At 39.9% G+C, this 24,234-nt stretch overlaps 1 protein-coding gene across 1 annotated transcript in view; it reads right to left on the reverse strand.

Annotated features, from left to right (window-relative positions):
* Positions 1-334: 334 nt before the first annotated feature.
* LOC134747671 (kinesin light chain) overlaps positions 335-24,234 on the reverse strand; it is a 57,692-nt gene continuing 33,792 nt past the window's right edge. The window contains exons 4-14 of the mRNA XM_063682280.1: positions 23,849-24,051; positions 23,122-23,249; positions 18,229-18,457; positions 15,959-16,092; positions 15,109-15,233; positions 14,478-14,603; positions 13,949-14,027; positions 9,153-9,262; positions 6,527-6,643; positions 3,827-3,898; positions 335-2,225 (exon numbers count right to left, since the gene is read on the reverse strand). Coding sequence (XP_063538350.1) covers positions 2,148-2,225; positions 3,827-3,898; positions 6,527-6,643; positions 9,153-9,262; positions 13,949-14,027; positions 14,478-14,603; positions 15,109-15,233; positions 15,959-16,092; positions 18,229-18,457; positions 23,122-23,249; positions 23,849-24,051 — 1,401 coding nt within the window. The 3' untranslated portion in view covers positions 335-2,147. The remainder of the gene's footprint in view (positions 2,226-3,826; positions 3,899-6,526; positions 6,644-9,152; positions 9,263-13,948; positions 14,028-14,477; positions 14,604-15,108; positions 15,234-15,958; positions 16,093-18,228; positions 18,458-23,121; positions 23,250-23,848; positions 24,052-24,234) is intronic.

A 24,234-nucleotide genomic window follows, 5' to 3' on the forward strand; every position in this document is an offset into this window, starting at 1 on the left:
GCTCCTACCTATGATGTCACCCGGTCGGTGATAAGGACAAAGCGTGGCACTATTTTCTCTTTCCTCTTATAGGAATCGCAATAAGACTATCTTTCTCTATCAAAGACTGTCAGGCCCTTGTCGTAAACCGTGTCTGAATGCTTGAAGGTTGATATTGGGCTACAGCCGCCACGTCAGTTGACGTTTTTGGCGGTCAACGGGTTAAACAAACGTGTAAATTATTTTTGCATAAGTTATTCAGTTTTTGGGCTATAAATTGCATAACACTGTAGACTCACCTTTTGCGAATAACTTTAGTTATTATATTTAAAAAAACGAAAGAAGAAAAACAAAATGTTACATAAATATTTATTAACAATTTAAAAATTACCAAAATTAAGATCGATGTGATATTGAGACATAAAAAAAAACAATAATTTCAATTATTGTGACAGCGCCAATGTACTACTAGAGATTCCTGGTATTTAGAATTGTATTAAATCTGCACATGTCTCTTGTAAAATATATCTAGTGTACATAGAGTAAAAAATTGCATTCACAAGCAGCACCCACATACAAATAGAAACATTTCAATGTATATAAAAATATTATACTATATCACTTACTCTCACATAAAGCTTAGACCGCTACACACTAACATTGGAATGACATTATGTAAGCATTATTTATTAAAACTGATAATTTAAATAGGTATCCATTTTGATTCTGCATCGCAAACAATAAAATAAATAAAACGTTCACAAAATAACACAACCATGCGTTCTTCTTCAAAGAGCACTGGATTAAAGTATCAGCAAATTAAAATCGAAAGTGAAAAAAAATAAAATCGTTGTTAATTATAATATTGATTACACACCACAATTATATAAATGCAATTTCAACCTAATTATGTTGGTAAATTGCGGTCGAAACTTACGAGAAAATAAAAATTTGGGTAAGTTTAGAACCGCGACTATAAGTCATAATTATAAAATTTGTTAAAATCCGCACCTTAAATAATAAATTTGCAATACTCCGGACGGTTCATCTTCGATAAAATCTCTCTTATTACATGTTTTTATATCTTTTTTTTTCGATTTGTTTCAAAAAATTATTCTTAAGCATGCTAACATAAATAGATCTAAGCTAGTAGAAGTGCTGGCACAGTTTATTTGTGACGTTTTCAACAAAAAGGTACCACATTGTCGCATGTCGATAAGGTTGATTTCTAATTGAAGCTATATGGAAATAGCGCCGATAAGCGACAATAAGTACCCTTTTGGTTGAAAATGGCACATTTAGTGTCGGGCGGCGGGCGCATGCTCCGCGCCCGACATAATCAAACGTGTGAGCGACAAAATGAGACGCGGGCGTTGCTTTATAATGAGCGAGTGCTTAAGTGTAAGTGACACTTGAATGAGGGCTAGCGTTTTTCTGCTCACCAGTTGGCGCCACTGTTGATGGTGGTCCAGAAAAAACAGATCTCAAAATTCTTCTTTTTTATAAAATCTATACGTTGTGATTATACACGTCTAAATTTGCCGTTTTTTCAACCTGTTTAATTTTGCACATAGTTTATTGGCACCTTTAGACCTCCATCTACACTAGCGCCGATAGCGGCGAAATTGAGCGCGATAGCCCTCATTGGCCTAATATTTAACACATTCAAGTCCGCTATACAAAAGGTATCACTGTAATTTTTGCAACATTGATTTCGTAACAAAATGATACATTGTGTAAAACACCATTTGCCACTTCCATAATACTGGCTTTCGGCGCTATTCGGTAAGTATTCCTTCTTTACGTTGGATTAATGAATACCAAAAAAAATCACCATTCAAAATAGCTACCAAAAGTCAGCTCTTACCAAAACCATTACATTAGTGAATAGTGTATTAGATCGATGCGACGGATAATTCAAGCGAAGAAAAAAAAACTGGTCAAAAATATCTGATTTTCCCCGGAGACGCATTTATGTATTTACGACCCAATTTTGACGTTTTAGGAAGCTTTTAAGTAGACAATATTCTCCTGCCGAATCGACCGAACACATTTACAAACGCATAACCCTCCTTAGCTTTACGCAGTCGGGTAAATATGTAACTTACACCTCGCCAAGCGTCTCCCGCGTCCAAGCGTGACTTAAACTAACTTAACTAACTAACTAACTACGGCGTGTTGATGCCTAGCGCATTGAACAGCTTCGACTTTAGGTTCATGCGGGGCTCGCTCGCCGGGTTCTCACCCTATACCAAACAAAATATAAAGTTTAACGCAAATTAAAGGTGGAAGCGTGGTAGTAAACGGTGTTGTGTGCGTTGATTCGGCGAAATTAAGTTTTCAAAAAATACGTAGATATAGTCATCTATGTTACATAACGAAGGCCGCAAATTTTGGTTGAAATAAATTAATTTCGCACAATCAAATTTTTTAATAAATAAAAAATTAGAAACAAATACAAATAACAGTATAAATAAAGAACTTAGAAAGCACTATAATAAAGTACACATAATCAGATAAGCGGTGTAGAGTGACCATGGTTTTGTGATTATATCGGAAAGTCCTGTGTGATGAGATACGATAAGATAGAGACGGTGCGACCCACGGTGCTGAGAACGAATGAGACGAAATATGTGCAATGATGACAGTTAGTTCGCTTTAATTCTGTTAAATACAATTTTATTAGTAAAACGTGATGTTTTAGTGACAATGATAGTGTTTTTATCGTTATTGATCATACAGTGCTGTCATGCGTATTATCACCCCAGTTGTATTTATCTTTTATGAAAAAAATTCAAACAATGACAAATTTAACCCAAACTGAGTCTGACGTGTGCAAAATGTTATACCTACACGGCCTCATTTGCTATGGAGTAGTCTCAGAAAAAATCGTGCCCGCAACTTTTACAGTTAAAGTAGTTGGAGCTGTACGGTTATATGTTTTGTGGTAACTGAATTGTCAAATGTCTACTTTTGACAAGAGTTACCGCAATAGTGTACGGAGCCGTACAGCGCCATCTATTAGCTGTAAAATCACGAATTTGTCTTCAATTTCTACATTTTTAAAACCGAGACGCAGTGCCTTTTTTAGCAAATGAGCCATGTGAAATCTCGTTATACAACAGTTTTTAATTTTTTACACAGTCAAAAGGTCGTACAATTTGTGCCATAAACAAAGTGACAGACAGATAGATAGAATGAAAGCGAACACCGCACAAACATTCGGCAACGAGCACAAGACGCGACAGCTGAGCCTTCATCCAGCAACACAACGCAACGTCATACAGAAGTATTTCTAATTCAAAATATGAGGAAAACTAATAAACAATGAACGCAACAAATATGCATTAGAATCAATTTTTCTCATATCTATGAAACAAAGATTATTTTGTGTTACTCGGAGCAAAATTTATCTTTAAATTTTATCGTTTGAATCTGAACATACTCTAAGTTCAAACTGATCCTTGGTAATTAAGAAATGTTGCTTATTTACGTCGATTTTACTGTGTATTAATTATAATGATTCTTTTCTTTGGTAGGTACACTGATTAAAAATACACTGATAGGTACACTAGGTAGGTACTCTGATTAAAAAGTCGGTACACTAATTTTAATCAGAAAAATGTGTGTATCTAGAGATACGCTTCGAGGTTGAAGAACTTTTCGTATACTATAGTCAAGGCTGCTCTAAACATGAGCATGAGTGTTAAAGCATGCCAAAGGTTTAGTCAATACTGACTTGAAAGAATTATTATAATTCACGTAATAAAATCGACCAAATTATGACAGTCGAACAGTGCGTATGTGTTGCGTTGTGTTGTGGTGGAGGGAGGGTTTATTCGCGAACCTCGTCGTGGTGGTCGGGCGGCGGCTCGTCGCGGCCGGGGCGACGCCGCGACTGCTTCACGATGTCCAACGCCTGAACACAACCCTATTGTTACACACGAGTATGTCGTCGAACAGGGAGTAATTATAATAACTGACAATTTCAAACAACCAAAAAGTAAAGTGAAAAAATTTAGAAATGTGTTTCAGATGTTTCCTAGATAAGACATATCTCTTCTAGGGAGACATATCTCTTGTTAAATTATTATAAATATTGTCACCCTAATTGGAATTATATAACGCAACAAACGTACACATTAAACATTAAGTTATTAGGGAGTCAAACTAAACAAGGAACGAAATCTACTGCAAAAATATACCCTAATATATATAAGAATCTACAAGTAAATGATAAGTGGATAAGCTACATTACTGGAGTAAGAATTAAATACATTATTATTACAGGGCACGATTTACACGTCACGTTGGTAGGAATTACAGCGATGAATCTAGCCTTCTACCCCATGAAAGTTTTCAATGTGATTTATGGCATTTTTCTTTTCTGCTATTAATTACATAATATTATGTTTTAAAACTTAACAGTTTTTACACACCTTACTCGTAAGCAGCTGCCTAGCGAAATCTAAATAATAGCTTTGGAATATATTAACGACACTAACGTTTCCAAATATTGATAATCATCAGTAATTTCGTTAGCAATCGTTTTCCAAAGTACAAAAAATAAATTATGATCAATACGATACACAAGTATAAATACTTAGGTCTTTCACAGAACTTACTTGTTGAACGCGTGCCACTTGCTGGCAGCGTGCGAAATGGAATATAAATACCGTAAGGTCAGGGTATTTTATCCCCCCAAGGTTACTTTATCCAACCATGAAAACCCATTTATTGAATTAATAAATTCTTAAAAACGACACTAAACGCTTACTCCAAAACAGATAATCTCATAATGTCGTTTTTAAGAATTTATCAATTCAATAACATAGGTTTTCATGGGTGAACAAAGTAACCTTGGGGGGCTAAAGTACCCCGTCCTTACGGTATCGTGTTAATCTGTGCCCCGACGTCTTTAGCAAACTACTTATTATATTATACCCGTACATGTACACATATGTACGTATGTGTATGTAAGACATATTGCGTGTTGGGAGAAGCATAAATGAAATGTTTACTTAATTATATCTGGAATATAAAAAAAAGTAAAAATGTGTATTAAAATTGAAATAAAATATAATTTTCTGCTTAATGTGAACTTACAAGGAACAAGAGTGTAAAAAAGTTAACTTTATAAGTTTAATGAGGGCTACCGTTTTTGTGCTCACCAGTTAGCGCCACTGTAGATGTAGGTCCAGAAAAACAGATCTCAAAATTTTTCTGTGCTATTTTTTATAAAAACAATACCAATACACAGGTATTTTAACGTCTAAATTTGTAATTTTTTCAACCCGTTTAATTTTGCATATATTTTAGTTGGCACTTTTTTTTAAACACTAACATTTATTGAGCTATATCTATTGTTTACCATGATTAATCAAAGATGGACAAATTTACCACAATTATGATTAAGGAGTGAAAATTCCCGATAAAAAAGCTTGAAACCCCCCAAACTTCTATGCATCTGACCTTTCGAAAGACCTCCATCTACACTAGCGCCCCTAGCGGCGAAATTAAACACGGTAGCCCTCATTGCTGTGTCTAGTGTCTTCTTAAGAATGGCACTTCACTTGCTAGGATCCTAGTTGTCTTTTTTATGGAAATCACTTAAGTATTTGTCTATTGACAAAGTGAAATGCTACTCTTCCGTACGATTTACAAAAAACGGGCGCAGCCGGACTGGGTCTCGGTGCTACTTAAATATGGACTGTATCTACTGTACATGAGATTAAAATTCCTGTAACTACGATCGGGTCGATGTGAATCGTACATTAAGGGACCATACGTATTTGCGGTTGTTACGCGTGGGCTATTTCCTAACCCAGGGGTCGGCAAACTTTTTAGTAAAAGAGCCAAACGCAGCAAAACTTAGCAATAATATGTAGTTCAAAGAGCCACAAGCGTTGTTTACAGTGATATACGCTATTGGACATTTAAAGTGACGCATGCGGCTCTTGAGTGTCGGTTTGCCGACCCCTGTCCTAACGTATATCTGCGGGTTTACCTCTTTCCTGCTGCGCAGCGCGCAGTCCTCGAGCGTCTCGGCCGCCTCGTACTTGCCCTGGCGCCGGTACAGCGCGCCGAGGTTCTTCAGCGTCGTGGTCACCGTATATCTATGCGTATATCTATGCGGGTTTACCTCTTTCCTGCTGCGCAGCGCGCAGTCCTCGAGCGTCTCGGCCGCCTCGTACTTGCCCTGGCGCCGGTACAGCGCGCCGAGGTTCTTCAGCGTCGTGGTCACCGTATATCTATGCGTATATCTATGCGGGTTTACCTCTTTCCTGCTGCGCAGCGCGCAGTCCTCGAGCGTCTCGGCCGCCTCGTACTTGCCCTGGCGCCGGTACAGCGCGCCGAGGTTCTTCAGCGTCGTGGTCACCGTATATCTATGCGTATATCTATGCGGGTTTACCTCTTTCCTGCTGCGCAGCGCGCAGTCCTCGAGCGTCTCGGCCGCCTCGTACTTGCCCTGGCGCCGGTACAGCGCGCCGAGGTTCTTCAGCGTCGTGGTCACCGTATATCTATGCGTATATCTATGCGGGTTTACCTCTTTCCTGCTGCGCAGCGCGCAGTCCTCGAGCGTCTCGGCCGCCTCGTACTTGCCCTGGCGCCGGTACAGCGCGCCGAGGTTCTTCAGCGTCGTGGTCACCGTCGGCGAGTCCACCTGCCATACAACCATAGTGATAGTGCCCAATGTAGCTTCCCTGGTCACTCTTATTCACAACAACTATTTTTTGCCCAAGGTGAAACTACAGTACCGGCCAATAATATATCACCTTTGAGTGTTTTTGTATGAGCATGTATAGAGTAAACGATATAGGTTAGTTTGTAGATTGCATATTTTACTAGTCATTTTATACAAATATATGATGAATACTGCAATGAAATACTGTGAATTACAATAGGATACTCAGCATATTACTAAAAAACCTCTAGTAAAAAAATGAAGTTGACAATACATTAAAAAAAAGAAAAAAACATTACATGACACCAATTTTTCTCATCGCCCATACAAAGGAATACTACTAGACTACCTACAGCAGTAAGGTGGAAGTCACTCACAAATATATAAAAAAAGTTATAAAGTAAAAACTTCATGATATATTATTGGCCGGTACTGTAAGTTTGATAATTTGTAGCAAAATCGACTTCAAAACACAGTATACCAATAAATAGTCTTCATCAGCCAGTCCCTGTTCACCAAATGTCACTTTTCGAGAGAAAATGTTACTATATAATAAGTTTTTGGCAAAAAATTCATTTTTGGTGCAAGCATTTATCGCTGACTGCACTTTTCTTTCCACAAGCAACTAATACTCATTGAAACAATTCTAAAAACCCCAAACACAATTAGGTTTCGTTGTTTTATCACAGAGTTCCTATGGCCACCTCTTATTTCCATCATCAGATCAGCTCGATGGTATAATATTGCATTGTCACCTGACATGTGTATACAAATTTTCAACTCCATTGGAGGTCGGGAAGTGGGTCAAATTTAAATTGCAAGATTTGACCCGTACTTACTTACTTACATTGAAAGTTAAATGAAAGCTTGTAAAAATACACAAATCACTACATGTGCCTACATATAAAAGAGGTCCCTCGATGTCTCCAGAACAGGGACCGGCCCGCTATCCCTTATCGGGGTTTTATAAGGGTATTGCATAAGGCTTAACTCACCATACCCTTTGCCAGACGAAACCCTTTGTTTTGCTTTTAAAAACCCTTATATAAAGCTACCACATTTGAGTAATCGGTAGCCCGAACACCCTTACAAAACCCTTATCATCCGCTCACCAACACCTTGCATATTGCTTATAAGGGTTAGCCTTATAAAGGGCTTCACTTTTAGCATATAAGCGTGCTAATTTAAGTCGTCTACCTTGTTCATAAAGCACACATTACTTCGAATCCGAGCGATCGTCGGCGGCGACGCGACGGCGGCGTTCTTTGACTAGGCACTTATTTTCTTTCCTATTCATACACTACCGTAGATATATACTAATCCTGTCTCTTTCACGCAAAGGGAAACCTTTATAAAAAGCGCTTAAAGATAAGGGTAACCCTTATTAAGAGCAAGCCTTATTTTTGGTTAGCTTTTCGGTAAGGGTTAGTCAAAGGTAAGGGTATGAATGGGCTTGCAGTTCAAAAGGGAAAGTCTTTCAATGTGTTAGCCGTGTTTAAGTGTCGCCCATTGAAAGGGTTTTGTCGCGGAAAGGGTTGTCCGGTCCCTGCTCCAGAATCCCATCATTAGAACCTGACTTGATGACGATGAAACCAACTGTGAAGGACCCTTTCAATTCAACCAAAAAAGTTTTTGCAGTTTTATGCCAGTCACCATATTCTCGACATGGCGCGTTTTCTTTTAGGAGATAAATAGGTGCTACAATGGACAAAACACAACCAACACATTAAACAAGGTGCTAGATAAGATAGAAATAGAAGTTTTATAGCAGCTGCCTTATTTACTCTACGCCTGCCCATGCTGATTTATTAATTTGCCTTATTTGTTTTAATTTTGTAGATGATTTTCTGCTCGCGCCCCAAAAGAAGGCCCATTTTGAGGTTATTTGTTAAAAAGTATTATCTTTCGCTACTATTATTGGACAAAGCACAACTACACACATATTAGTCTCTCATAAAGATAGAAAGTAATATGTACATTGTGGAATACCTTGGCAGCTTTATGCCATCCACTATATTCTACATACGGCGCGTTTTTCTTTTGGAAATGTTGGTTCCAGCGAGAATACAATAAAAGAACAAAGCACAACTACACACACATTAGTCTCAAATAAGATATAAAGTAATATGTACATTGTGGAATACCTTGGCAGCTTTATGCCAGTCGCCATATTCCTCGAGACTACAATATAAGCACAACTACACACATTAGTCTCTTATAAGATAGAAAGTAATATGTAGGGAGAGAGGTGACTCCTACTGCATAGAAATTTGTTAGCAGAGGGGGGTCACCTCTCTTTGCAGCTGACTGTACATAGTGGAATACTTTGGCAGCTTTATGCCAGCCGCCATGTTCCCCATACGGCGCGTTCTCCTTACAGATGTTTGTTATACCGAGACTACAATATAAGGACATTAAGGACAAAGCACAACTACACACACATTAGTCTCTAATAAAGATAGAAAGTAATATGTACATTGTGGAATACCTTGGCAGCTTTATGCCAGCCGCCATATTCCCCGTACGGCGCGTTCTCCTTCTGAAGGTGTTTGTTCTCCTCACGCTCCTCCGCCACTTGCCAGATGGGCTTGTTGTCGCCTGGAATGGTTTTACGTGGTTAGAAGGATATGTTGATAGGGGTAGTAGTCCGATCAATGAAGTTTGGAGGGATATTTTGTTTAGTACTTTAAATCAACACTGTTAGTGTAGATTTAAATAGTAAACTGAAGAATCGTAAAATGGAATATAATTGTCTTATTGATCGGACTATGGCAATATACAAATAACTGTTGTGTGAAAAAGATAACTCATATGGATTCATAAAAAAAATAGATACATCTAAAATAAAGTAAGCTCACTGTTAGGGGTTTTTGATCGATACAATTTGCATTAAAATTTAAGAATAAAATGAGTACCATCAAAAAAGTGTATAATTTACATGAAATTTATGTCATACAAGTTATATTTTAACACAAATAAATCTACAAATGTGACACAAGTCGGGAAGGTGTGACACAGATAGACATACAAGAGAATAAAAGATAAAATACTAATAACAGGTAACATAGTTATTAACAAGTATCATGGCCTTTCCTACCTGTGCCACACGAAATCCAAACTTGTGCCACTTACCTAAAGCTCATTTTTAAACCACCCGCTGCTTCGTTAGGGTTGTTTCGAAATGAAAATAAAACGTGCTTACGACCTCTGTTTAATGACCAGAACGGATAAAATTTAAAATAATCTATTAATATAAATTGTTAGGATATAAAATAATTGTTATAATAAAATTGTAATGGTTGCTGTATTGAATTGGGACCGAATACATATAAATCATATTTAAATTAGATTTCGACAAGTAGACTTTTCTCACAAGAATGTCCAACAGCAGAATAAATATCCTATTTATAAACATATTTTTGTACCGCTAAACGAAGTTGCCGCTTTCCGGCTCCGTTGAACAAAAAAAATATACACACCACGGCCAGTAAATAACAAAGCCTCATATCATATGATTGTAGACCTCGGCTTCGCCTCGGCGGACAATTCCATATTCCATGTGGTCTGAGACATTTTTACTGTTACTGTTGTTACTGTTTAAAATGGACCAAGTTTTTTCAATGATTCGCCCCCAAATGAATACTAGGAACAACAAAGCAAATATATATTTAAAACAGTAACATATTCAGCCATTTTTGTATTGTCATTTTCATTAGGAACCCTGTATACAATAATAAAAGGCACTATTTCTCAGCCACATTTATACTTACAACTACATTGGCAACAATCATTGGACTATTTTTATTGTATAACATTATACAATCATTGGACTATTTTTATTGTATAACATTATACAATCATTGGACTATTTTTATTGTATAACATTATACAATCATTGGACTATTTTTATTGTATAACATTATACAATCGTACTGCATTCCCTTTTAACCCAGAAAAGGCAACAGAGATTGTATTTTTATATATATTTATACTTGATTCTATGAACGTAAGTTCTAAGTCAAGTTAAAGTAACTTCTTATACGAAATAAAGCAACCTAACTATAATATGTTCAGCATAAGAACAATTGAATGTCGGTCCACATTATTATGTACTATTAATTGTGCCGAAGTAACATTTCTAACCTTGTAAAAAACTTATAATTTTCAGGAAATATGCCGCAAGTAAATAAAGTTTAGTCAAATAACAGACTTCTGTCTATGACTTTGACATAGGAGTTTAATTTTGACTGGTTATTTTCTGCAGATATAGGATGCATTTATACGGCACCTTTGGCACAATAATACATTAATTTGTGGTCATAATATCTGACCCCTTTATTTCCTCAGCCTCCCACCAGGAAGTGAATTTTCCAAAATAGAATAACTTGTCTTCTCCATCCACGGAGCTGAAGCTACATGCCAAATTTTATCAAAATTCAACTCGCAAATATAATAGTATGGATGGATGTTTTATCTAAGTATAAATCAAGTAGCTATAGTTAAAAAGCTACTTATTACGAAACTCAATACACAACCTAAACTAATACCCTTATTAATAAACTATAAACTTAAGAAAAATACTACACTCATGTTGTTACCTAACACTTATGTTGTATGTGAGAGGTGCCTATTTTTCTTGAGTTTTCTATTAATGTGGGTCATTGTCTAAAAAACCTTCCTAAAATCACTAATGGCAAGCTAAATAACTAAATCAAAATAAAATAACTAAAAGCCAACAGCCAACATTCGAGACAAAATGCATTAAGAGATCTATTAGAAGACAGAAGACCATTGCACAAAAACAAAAATAATAACATAAATATTTAAAAACTGGAACAAAAATTAAAATTATGCTTAAAACAATCACAAAATTAAAATAATAATTAAACATTAAACTATCAATTTTGCACCAAATTTCGTCCCACTTACAGCCATATCATTATTATCAAAGATAATTGATATTGATAATAGAGAGGTAGACTAAGAAAAAAACGTGCCCCTTAGTTTGACATCCAAAACAGTTGGCGCTGTACTGCGCTGTATGTTTTGCGGGCGTTGAATTGTCAAACGTCAAATTTTGACAATCATAATTACCGCAAAATATATGGACCTGTACAGCGCCATCTCGTTTACCTGTCAAATTCGAAGCACGAAATTGTATTAGATTTGGGCATCTTACTCAATTAATGTAACCTCAAATTATTTCGAAATCATGCAAATATTTTTTTGCTTTTATATTTTTCAATATAATTCTACTATATACAACAACTCCTTAGTATCGCATATCTAATAACAGCCTCCAATGATATTCGCGCAAAACCCAAGTAGCAAATATAAAACATAATACGATAAAATAATACATAAAAAAAAAAACAATCATGCTATTGGGATTTTGAGCTTCGGTATTTTGTATTTAGTATAAAAATAACCTCCACCGTAGCCAAAATTAATTGCAAATAAAATATTCTTATTAAATAAAATAAAATCTGTCTATGGTAACAGTCAACCGGTTAGGAAATAAATTAGTTACCAACAATAATCTAGACTAATAGTAAATATACTATGCGTCACGTATCTCGAACGATATTAGAGTTATTAGAATACTAGTTATGATGGCATATGAGGGCATTAAACTTTACAATGCTCTAGACGAGCAGTTAAAAGCTACTTCAGACTCGATGTTCGAGAAAAAACTTAAACAAATATTGTTGGACATGGCGTGCTATAGTGTCGACGAATTCGTTCCCTGCTACGAGTCACTGACCCACCCACAAAATTATTGAATCTGTGATATTAATTACCTAATGTACCTAATAATAATGTATAATATAGAATAGGAATAAGCAAAATTGACATGTAAATCTTTTTATATTTTTATCAATAAATGATCTATCTATCTATCTATCTAGTTACCGCTCGAGAATTAAGTACCCGTTGCGCAATTGTTAATTCGTGCTAATAATATTAATTAACAAACAATCTGCGCCATTATTTTACTACAAGTTTGGTCATTTTCGCGTAAACATAAAACTTGAAGGTTTAAAACAGACCTATTTTTATCATTTGTTGGCTCTCTAAAATCTTACCTAACTGGTTAACGTTGACCATTCCTTGACCAATCCAAACGACAGTTAGCTAGTCAAGATTTAGTAATTACTAATAACCTAGGTAACCTGCCTAGCGCCTATTCCCTATTCGAGACAGAAAGAGTCAAACAAGCGTTCAGTATTATTTGTATTATGCAATTGGGAATGTTCGGCCGGTCCTTACGTTAATATAGCTCGGGTTATTTTTTTTGCTTTGTATTTAATGACGATATGTACTCTGAAATAGTAAAAATAAACGTTAAAAATAAGCAAAGTAATAATATAAGCGAAATTAAAGAGTATGTTGTCAGGTGGGGTAATAGAAACAAGAGATTATATTGATTAGGGTGAAAAATATTAATGCCTCCCTTGCGACTCACTCTTTTTATTTATTTATATGAAATATCACTCATAAGTGTATGAATCGACATCTCACGGCACTTTTGAGCATTGTTCAGTCTCTTATAAGAATACAAAAATTGCAACGAGTATATGATACTTAATAGCTGGATCTTCACAGCATTAGTTACTTTGACAAAAGTTTCTATTACCCTAACTTGGACACAAGTTACAAAATAAACATAACTTTATACAATTACTTATTGTAAGAAAGATTTATAACATGGTCCCGTTTCTAAAATGGAGTCCAACGGAAATGGCGTAAGATGCAAAGAAATATGATTAATTGCCTATCTTCGCAATGGCATTTGAAACATAACCTAATATTTTTAATGAGTCTGTATCTACTAAAATATAAATAATAATTTGACCGATATTTTAACTTCAAACGAATGTAATAAATATGTGAATACATACAAGGATTCAGCGTAAAATTACCTTTTAAAAATTAATTAATTTAACCTTTTCGACGCCGTGTCAAACACAAAAGCTGTCACTCGGACGCCACGTCACCGAAGTGTCAAAGCTGAAATTGAACTTTATGCACATGCACGTAGGTCTATGTTGCTCTGTGGTCTGTGACCGAATAATCCGTCTATGGCGTTGGACCTGCGGTGCCGATGTATCCGTCATTGGCGTCCAAAGGGTTAAGAAGTCATAAACACAAATTGAGTTCTATAAATATTTTGACATTTCTATCGAACTCCATTTCGTAGAGGTGTTTATACAGTGTAGATAAGTACTTGTGTGCGCTCCGTTGAACGTTGAACGTTGAACTAAGAATGCGTGAGCGACTTACCGTCGATGGTCCCGAACTCCCGCTCGTGCGCGCGCGTCAGCACCTGCTTGTATAACGTCTCCGCCTCCTTGTATTTTCCCTAGAAACACGTATGAACGTGTTAAAATCTAAAACTAATAACAATATACACTTCTGAGGGAATGAAGTGAGAAAGGCGAAATTCCGACAGTCGGCAGGTCCAGAATTCATTCGACATAGTATTTATCTAACAGCTTGGGTACGGTGTATATGTATATTATCATATCTATACAGTTTATAACCTTATAACAACGCAATATGTCGCTAATTTGTATTGAGATGATATATGTCACCGTATCCAAGTTTAAAAATACTACAGTTCTAGTGAAAACACTTTAGGGCTCGCACATACGTCATTAGATGGATTAGACTGTATTTGAATATGCGTAACATTTAATTTTTCTCATATTTTGTTCCGAAATAAAATTATCAGAAAGGGACCTTATCACCTTGGTTTGCCTGTCAATGTTCAGACAATATTAGACATTACAATGAGTGGAGTGTTTGTTACCTGTTTGAGGTAGCAGGAGGCGAGGTTGTTCTTGGTCTTGGCGACGTTGGGGTCGTCGGGGCCGAGCTTGCTCTCGTATATCTCCAGCGCGCGCTGGTAGTACTGCTCCACTTCTTCATATTTGTTCTGTAATCATGTATACATTTAAAGGTTTTCTCGTGCTTGATATTATAAGATTCTTTTTAAAAAATATTGAGGCGTAAGTTCCACGTGTCGGTATTTAAAATTTTAAAATCCCCGCCAAGACGAGCAAAGCGAAGCGCAAGGGCACTACCTACCTTTTCTCGAAGCTCTCGAATCTTTCAAGAAATTAAAATAAAATAAATAATATAAAAATATTTGTTTCGGTATTCCTGCATCCATCCACAATACAAACTGTGCTATTTTATTTTTGTCGATGACATTTTTTTCGTTTTTACGTTGGCATATTAGAGCGCGCGGTGACGTGCGTGCGTGAGCGCGCGTGGCAACCAACTCAACTGGCTAGCTTAAGTACCGCCGGCGGGAAGAGAGTCGTAGGTATATATCCGAGCTCGCGCGGAGAGTTCCATAGGCCTGCTTTTGGTAAGAAAACTGATGTATGGAGTGAGTGAGTACTCTACGTTAGTTATATGTGTATGAATGAACAGACCTGGTTCTGACAGAGCAGCGCGAGGTTGTTGAGCTGCTTGGCCACGTCGGGGTGGTCGCGGCCCAGCACGGCCTCGCGGATGCAGAGCGCGCGCTTGCACAGCGGCTCCGCCTCGCGGTACTTGCCTGCAACAAACAATAAACATCAAACACGTATATACAACTGCTTACTCCATTGGAATAATCCTAAGGAAACCTACTTTCATCTCTAAGAGTCTCTCTCTCTCTCTTGAAAAGTCAAATGGTAACCGGTTAACCTTTGACCGCCAGGAACACCGGAAGGCGTCGTAGCTCCTCGTGCCCGGCACCGTGTATACGTACGACCGTTATGGCGGCCCGGGCCCGGGCGGGGGCGGGACGACTCCCCCGAGCGTCTTCTCACGGATAGGCTCTTTCTAGCTCTTTCTTCAGGAAATTCGACGCTTTTGTACTAACGATACTCTTGGGTTAAGGTATTGCCAGTTGACAGTGTTAACGATGTGTGGTCTGGTCCCAATAAGCCATACTATTATTATAAATGCGAAAGTGTGTCTTTCTGTTTATCTGTTACCTCTTCACGCTTACACCGCTGAACCGATTTAATTGAAATTTGGTTTACAGATAGTTTGAGTCCCGGGGAAGGACATTTATTTGTGTGATGAACACAGATATTTGTTCCTGAGTCATGCTTGTTTTCTATGTATATAAAGATGTATAATTATCTATATAAGTATGTTTAAGTGTGTCGCCTAGTACCCTTAGTACAAGCTATGCTTAGTTTGGGGTTAGCTAGATCTGAAAAAAAAAAAAAAACTAATTCCACGCAGACGAAATCGCGTCGCGGGTAAAAGCTAGTAGTTGGTATAGCAGACCTCGTTTCCCGTAGAGCACGGCCAGGTTGTTGAGCGTGGCGGCGACGGCGGGATGGTTCTCGCCGAGCGTCTTCTCGCGGATGGAGAGGGCGTCGTTCAGCAAGTTCGCCGCCTCCTTGTACTTGTTCTGGTCCCTGTAAATACATTTACATAATATAATATATAGTTCGTCAAACCAAATTGTCAGTAAATAAGAACAAAAAAACTATACTCGTCCTTTTTTCTTCGGTCACATCAAACATCAAACTAGTTTTTATGTTGCTGGATTTGTCGATCTATGAACTCAAAACGAAAACGGCCGTTTTAACTTTAAACGCATAGATTGACGAATCTAGCAACGTTAAAACTATTAAAATGTATTCAAAAGGTACTTAAATACAAAACACAGTACGTAGCGGCCTCCTTTTTAGAGTTCCGTATCCAAAGGGTAAAAACGGGACCCTATTACTAAGACTCCGCTGTCCGTCTGTCACCAGGCTATATCTCATGAACCGTGATAGCTAGACAGTTAAAATTTTCACAGATGATGTATTTCTGTTGCCGCTATAACAACAAATACTAAAAACAGAATAATATAAATATTTAAATGGGGCTCCCATACAACAAACGTAATTTTTTTGCTGTTTTTTTCCGTAATGGTACGGAACCCTTCGTGCGCGAGTCCGACTCGCACTTGGCCGGTTTTTTATTTAAGTATCTATCGCTAAATTTAAATAATCATTGATTTAGCAGTGGCGCTAGTGTGGCTGTGACATGGCTTTCTTTTTCGAGTTCCGTAGTCAACTAGGAAATATTATACTTTCGCCATGTCCGTCTGTCTGTCCGTCCGCGGCGTTGCTTCGTGATCGTTAGTGCCTGAAAGCTGCAATTTGGCATGGATACATAAATCATGCGTGGCGACAGAACGGAAAAATAAAAGCTAGAAAAAAAATTTTTTTAGGCTACCTCGCATACTAAATGTACAAGTACAAGGCTTGCTTGCACAGTGGCACGGCAACCTGCTATCGTCCCGGGGAGGCGTATTGGATCACGACGTTGGGAGATGACTATACCTAGAACTTTATGGAGCAAAAACAATGGTTTGACAAAGTTCTAGGTATCGAGACGACTTCACTTTCACTCACCTGTAGACCAGCGCCAGTATGTTCAGCATGGTGGCCACATCGGGGTGGTCGTGTCCGGAGGTCTTCTCCAAGTCCTCTAGCGCCTGCTTGCACAGGGGGACGGCCACCTCGTACCGTCCCTGCGAGGCGTACTGTATGACGAGGTTGTGCAGCGTGCGCAGGCATGAGAGAGATGACTTGTATAAACTAACCTGTAGACCAGCGCCAGTATGTTCAGCATGGTGGCCACATCGGGGTGGTCGTGTCCGGAGGTCTTCTCCAAGTCCTCTAGCGCCTGCTTGCACAGGGGGACGGCCACCTCGTACCGTCCCTGCGAGGCGTACTGTATGACGAGGTTGTGCAGCGTGCGCAGGCATGAGAGAGATGACTTGTATAAACTAACCTGTAGACCAGCGCCAGTATGTTCAGCATGGTGGCCACATCGGGGTGGTCGTGTCCGGAGGTCTTCTCCAAGTCCTCTAGCGCCTGCTTGCACAGGGGGACGGCCACCTCGTACCGTCCCTGCGAGGCGTACTGTATGACGAGGTTGTGCAGCGTGCGCAGGCATGAGAGAGATGACTTGTATAAACTAACCTGTAGATCAGCGCCAGTATGTTCAGCATGGTGGCCACATCGGGGTGGTCGTGTCCGGAGGTCTTCTCCAAGTCCTCTAGCGCCTGCTTGCACAGGGGGACGGCCACCTCGTACCGTCCCTGCGAGGCGTACTGTATGACGAGGTTGTGCAGCGTGCGCAGGCATGAGAGAGATGACTTGTATAAACTAACCTGTAGACCAGCGCCAGTATGTTCAGCATGGTGGCCACATCGGGGTGGTCGTGTCCGGAGGTCTTCTCCAAGTCCTCTAGCGCCTGCTTGCACAGGGGGACGGCCACCTCGTACCGTCCCTGCGAGGCGTACTGTATGACGAGGTTGTGCAGCGTGCGCAGGCATGAGAGAGATGACTTGTATAAACTAACCTGTAGACCAGCGCCAGTATGTTCAGCATGGTGGCCACATCGGGGTGGTCGTGTCCGGAGGTCTTCTCCAAGTCCTCTAGCGCCTGCTTGCACAGGGGGACGGCCACCTCGTACCGTCCCTGTGAGGCGTACTGTATGACGAGGTTGTGCAGCGTGCGCAGGCATGAGAGAGATGACTTGTATAAACTAACCTGTAGACCAGCGCCAGTATGTTCAGCATGGTGGCCACATCGGGGTGGTCGTGTCCGGAGGTCTTCTCCAAGTCCTCTAGCGCCTGCTTGCACAGGGGGACGGCCACCTCGTACCGTCCCTGCGAGGCGTACTGTATGACGAGGTTGTGCAGCGTGCGCAGGCGCGCCGGGATCTCGTAGCCGGCCGTCACCTGCTGCGCGAACTGCGACTGCGGGGTCGGGGACATCGCTGGAAGTTTCACCATTTCATAACAATACCTCTTTATTTCATAATTGACATATTTTAAATGAAAGTTTACAGTAAGAAAACTTACTAGCTATTATTACGATTAACTATAAACTAAAAAAAAATATCCACCTATCTTAAGTCCCCTAAATCTGTCCCCTGCGGAAGAGTGCCCATAAGGCTGGCTACGTTCCCCCGCCGAATAGCTATAAGAATTCGATTAGAATTACATGTTAAGAGCCCGTAGTCGATTTGAAAACGCGCGAAGATACGACTTTTACACAGTAACCGAACGCCGGCCGCTGCTTAAAATAACGCGACCGCCTAAACAATATTGATACTTTCGCAACATTATGCGTCACTATAACTTTAATTAGGTTAAAATAAAACTTTCGGTAAATTTGATATAATCGTTTATTACTCTTAACAATTTACCTATGTATTCATATAATACATACAAATTATATAGCATGATGATAATGATTTGCACTAAGGCAATATCTTATATATATATAATCATCTTACTCGCGTTATCCCAGCCTTTTGGCCACGGCTCATGGAAGTCTGCTGGGGTCCGCTTGGCAACTAATCCCAAGAATTGGCGTAGGCACTAGTTTTTACGAAAGCGACTGCCATCTGACTTTCCAACGTTCCAACCCAGAGGGGAAACTAGCCTTTTGTTGAAATTTGGTATACAGATAGTTTGAATCCCGGGGAAGGACATAGGATAGGTTTTACCCCAGAAACGGGGGGGGGGGGGGGGGGGGGGGGGGGTAATGGAGATTTGTATGGGATCCAATAAAACCGATTTGGATGGAATTTGATATTATGGAGATAGTCTTAATCGTTGGGAAGGGTGTATAATAATTTTTATTTCCAGTCATCCTCTTCTCTTCTTCACTCTTCTAACACTCGCTCAACGTGTTGTTGGTTGTACGATGAATACTGCTCAAGACCTGGAACACCTGGAGTGCTTCTGGGTGCAAAGGGTCAGGGGTAACACTCGCTCAACGTGCCGCTGGTAGAGTATGATGGGGAAAACTCAAGACCTGGAACACCTGAAGTGCTGCTGGGTGCAAAGGGTCAGGGGTAACAGTCGCTCAACATGCCGCTGGTAGTGTGTAGTGTACGATGGATACAGCTCAAGACCTGGAACACCTGGAATGCTTCTGGGTGCAAAGAGTCAGGGGTAACACTCGCTCAACGTGCTGCTGGTAGTGTATGATAGGGAAAGCTCCAGACCTGGAACACCTGGAGTGCTGCTGGGTACAAAGGGTCAGGAGTAACGGGTAACACTCGCTCAACGTGCCGCTGGTAGTGTATGATGGGGAAAGCTCCAGATCTGAAACACCTGGAGTGCTGCTGAGTGCAAAGGGTCAAGGGCAAAGGGTGGGTAACACTCGCTCAACGTGTTGTGGGTAGTGTATGACGGAGACAGCTCAAAACCTGGAACACCTGGAGTGCTGCTGGACGCATCGGATCAGGGGTAAAACTCTTTTAATCTGAATTTGGTAGAGTATGCTGTAGGCAGGTTAAGTTCTTCAAGACCTGGAACACCTGGAGGGCTGCCAGATGAAGCAGGCACCTGACCAGAGCTACTACACGTTTAACATGCAGTAGGTACTGGGGGTTAAAAGGGGGTGGAAGTTCTGATAACAATAAATGAACCTGAGTTCCACTAAGTACAGCCAGGGTTCATCATCAGCTCTATCTTGGGTACTGCTCTCCCATTTGCTCATCAAGACGTGTCAGAAGACCAAAACAGCGTGTGCCTATATTGCACCAAACCTAAGTTCCACTAGGTACAGCCAGGGTTCAGCATCAGCTCTATCTTGGGCTCTCCCAAGTGTTCATCAAGACGTGTCGTAGGACCAAAACAGCGTGTGCCTATGTTGCACGAAACCTGAGTTCCACTAGGTACAGCCAGGGTTCAGCATCAGCTCCATCTTGGGTACTGCTCTCCTAATTGCTCATCAAGACGTGTCGGAAGACCAAAACAGCGTGTGCCTATGTTGCACGAAACCTGAGTTCCACTAGGTACAGCCAGGGTTCAGCGTCAGCTCCATCTTGGGTACTGCTCTCCTAATTGCTCATCAAGACGTGTCGGAAGACCAAAACAGCGTGTGCCTATGTTGCACCAAACCTGCGTTCCACTAGGTACAGCCAGGGTTCAGCATCAGCTCCATCTTGGGTACTGCTCTCCTAATTGCTCATCAAGACGTGTCGAATAACCAAAACAGCGTGTGCCTATGTTGCACGAAACCTGATTTCCACTAGGTACAGCCAGGGTTCAGCATCAGCTCCATCTTGAGTACTGCTCTCCTAATTGCTCATCAAGACGTGTCGGAAGACCAAAACAGTGTGTGCCTATGTTGCACCAAACCTGCGTTCCACTAGGTACAGCCAGGGTTCAGCATCAGCTCCATCTTGGGTACTGCTCATTGCTCATCAAGACGTGTCGAATAACCAAAACAGCGTGTGCCTATGTTGCACGAAACCTGATTTCCACTATGTACAGCCAGGGTTCAGCATCAGCTCCATCTTGGGTACTGCTCTCCTAATTGCTCATCAAGACAGACCAAAACAGCGTGTGCCTATGTTGCACTAAACCTGCGTTCCACTAGGTACAGCCAGGGTTCAGCATCAGCTCAGCTCTATGTATACTAAAACCTTCTCCAGAATGTAACAAACACTTTTCTAAAAACCGCATCAAAATCGGTTCAGCCAAATGCGAGATAATCGCGAACAAACATACATACATACATATATATACAAACATACGGATCAAACTGAGAACCTCCTTTTTTTTGAAGGCGGTTAATAAACAAGTACTTACAACCCAAGGATTAAAGTTTCTGGTCGCAGTTTACACGCACACAGTACAGCCAAACACGCAAACAAATATAACTTTTTACACGGCGAGCGACGCACACAATGATAAATAACTTCGTCGTCGTCGATGCAACGTGCGGAGCCGATCAACAAACGTCCTGCCTCTACCAGCTCCCGCGCGGGACTGAGGCCGCGAGCGCGTGACACCGATGTTATACCAGTAAAAGGGGAAGTTTTTAAAAAATCGTCAGAAAATAAAAGTTGCAATTTAACTAAAATGAAGTACAGCAACAGTTTAAGTAAACATTGCAGATTATTTGAGTATGCAATCTACGTCGAAAATAAGTAGATTTTCGGAGAAATTGTCACTTGTTTTGAGGTAATTTCTGGAGAAAATTGAATTCGTTTAACTTTCATTTCCTCGAACTCTAAGTCATATAACAACAATGTAATCTGATAAACCTAGAGTACAGAATATGTGTAATACAAATTTACCATTTTTAGCAGTCCAAACTTTACGAAATTTACAAATAAGAGCATCAAAATCAGTGCTTTACACGCGTTTACCTAAACGTCCATCAGAAAAAAATTCATTACTAATTTAGTAAGCCTTTTTTCAAAAAATTGATCTGATAAACCTAGAGATAAGAAGTCATGCTAATAGAAACCAGTACTTGTTATTTAAATTAGGTAACAAAAGGTGTACAATTTCACAGAAGAAATCTATCAACTTTACATTTTTGCGACTAAAATCGTAACCGGGCTCTTAAAAATAAATTTGTATATCGAGCTTCCATGTCGTTAGTTAGATTGGGTCAATTAGAAGTTAACAAGAACCCTAACCGAAAATATTTTCAATTTCATACCTAAAATGACCAGCGATCGGTCATATGGTCATAGTAACACAGTTTAAGTTGAATTACGGCGTGTCGTGTTGACAATCTGCTCAGTTTTTGCCAGTGTCACAGCAAGAGTTACAATAAAATGTAATAAGTTTCCTTCTATACGAAAGTAAGTGTCTGTAAAACCATTCCAGAAACTCCACAAAGTAATTTGTGTCTCATCCACACTAATAAAATAATGCTTCTGCATGCTACATTAATGAAAATTGTGTATTGCTATTGAGAAATAAATTTATCAGAATCTGAATGTTCCATTATGTTGCCAGGGCACATGCACATATCATAATTCATAGGTACACAACATAGCAATGCCGGGTCGCCTACATTCTTCCAACAGGCTATAAAATAGTTCGCTTTAACCGTTATGAAGCCGCCCGTAGAGTTACTAGAATATTCGGAAGTAAATTCTATGAGATACATTCTATAAAAACACTGAAAAATTATACTAGGACGATGGCAAATGTGAACGCCGTTCAAAGGACCAGCTAACCCCTTATGTCAAATACTTATAAAATGTAAATGTGATATGTAAAATTGCCTTCAGGGATGAACATAGGTTAATATAATACTTATGGCAGAATATAATTATACAAGTATAAAACAGCGTAGAACTCAGTAGTGCTGCTAACATTGTACGTGCTCACAGGCTTCGGTCCGGTCACATTCCATTGAATATGTTTGCTCATCTGATGAGGAAAGCAGAGTCGCCCAACTGCGATATATGCGACTCTGTCGAGGATGTACAGCACTTCCTAATGGAATGTGTTCGGACTCGAGACAAGAGGGCGCAACTATTTGAAGCTAGGGGTTATGCAGTAACTGACATTGGGGCTTTTCACACGATATTGGCGGAACCCCTGTCTAAAACTGCGAAATTCGTGTACGTGTCGGTATTAAGAGTAGATTTTCTATAAGAAAGAGATTGTAACTTACACTTGTTGTTACGATTGTCATCGTGATCATCATCCGGGAACAGATCGACCATGGGGTCGTCACGCTTGCTCTCTGACTGTCCACTGCGACTTGTCTCCGATTCTTCTGTCACGTCGCTGTCGTATTTGCTGTAACATAAAAATGTACACGTTAACCATTGCATTTAAACAAAATACAATCTATACAAAGCCTGGAGTTACTGCCTTGCTGGACCGCAGGCAACTCACTTTAGAGGCAGGCAAAGTGCATACAAATGCATTTTTCCCCCTTCAAATGAGGTTCTCTATGTTTAAATGCTTGAAGTATCATGCCGCTGGCAGTTCGTCAGAGATCCAGTTCATCAAAGGAAGCCAGCCGTTGGTTCCCTTTGATAAAAACGTGAAGACTACTATGCTCAAGGTCGGCAGCCAACTTATCTCGAAGCCAGGCTTTCTTCTGAGTTCTGACAGAAACTGAAGCGAAAGTCCAAATGATTGTTCTCATCCTCCAGTTCAACAACTCTTGGCTTTGAAGTCTGCATTTTTTGCTAGGCAACGGCCATCTCGAAGACAGGCGTTCTTCTGACACAGACCTTGATAAATATATGAAGTCTTCTATGCTATATCAGACTTTGAGTCTTACCGAATGGATGCCATATAAAGTTCAAATGCTTGTTCTCTTGGCGGCGGACAGCTCATCTATGAACCAGGCAATACCCTGATAGACCTTTATGATAGTGAACTCTCACCGTATGGATGCCATGAAGTCCAAATGCTTGTTCTCTTCCTCCAGTTGTGCAACTCTTTGCTCTGAAGCCTGCAGTCTTTGCTGGGCGGCGGCCAGCTCATCTCGGAGCCAGGCATTCTCCTGACACAGACGGCGGACCTGAGTGCGAAGCTTTTGTTTCTCTGCCTCGACTGATTGAAGGTGGGAGGCTAGCGCCATCATCACCTGGAAACAGAAAAATTGGTTTGTTTAATAAATTAATAATTACCCGAGAACATAGCTGGAGAAGAGTACCAAAGAAGACAAGTGGCCGATGTAGTCATGATCGCAGGGAACTGATCTCCATCAGAGGGCACCATCATCCGAGGGCACAGACGGTGTTTTGAACGTCTTTCGATTGATATTGAA

Source organism: Cydia strobilella, chromosome 15 (assembly GCF_947568885.1).
Source record: "Cydia strobilella chromosome 15, ilCydStro3.1, whole genome shotgun sequence".
NCBI lineage: Eukaryota > Metazoa > Arthropoda > Insecta > Lepidoptera > Tortricidae > Cydia > Cydia strobilella.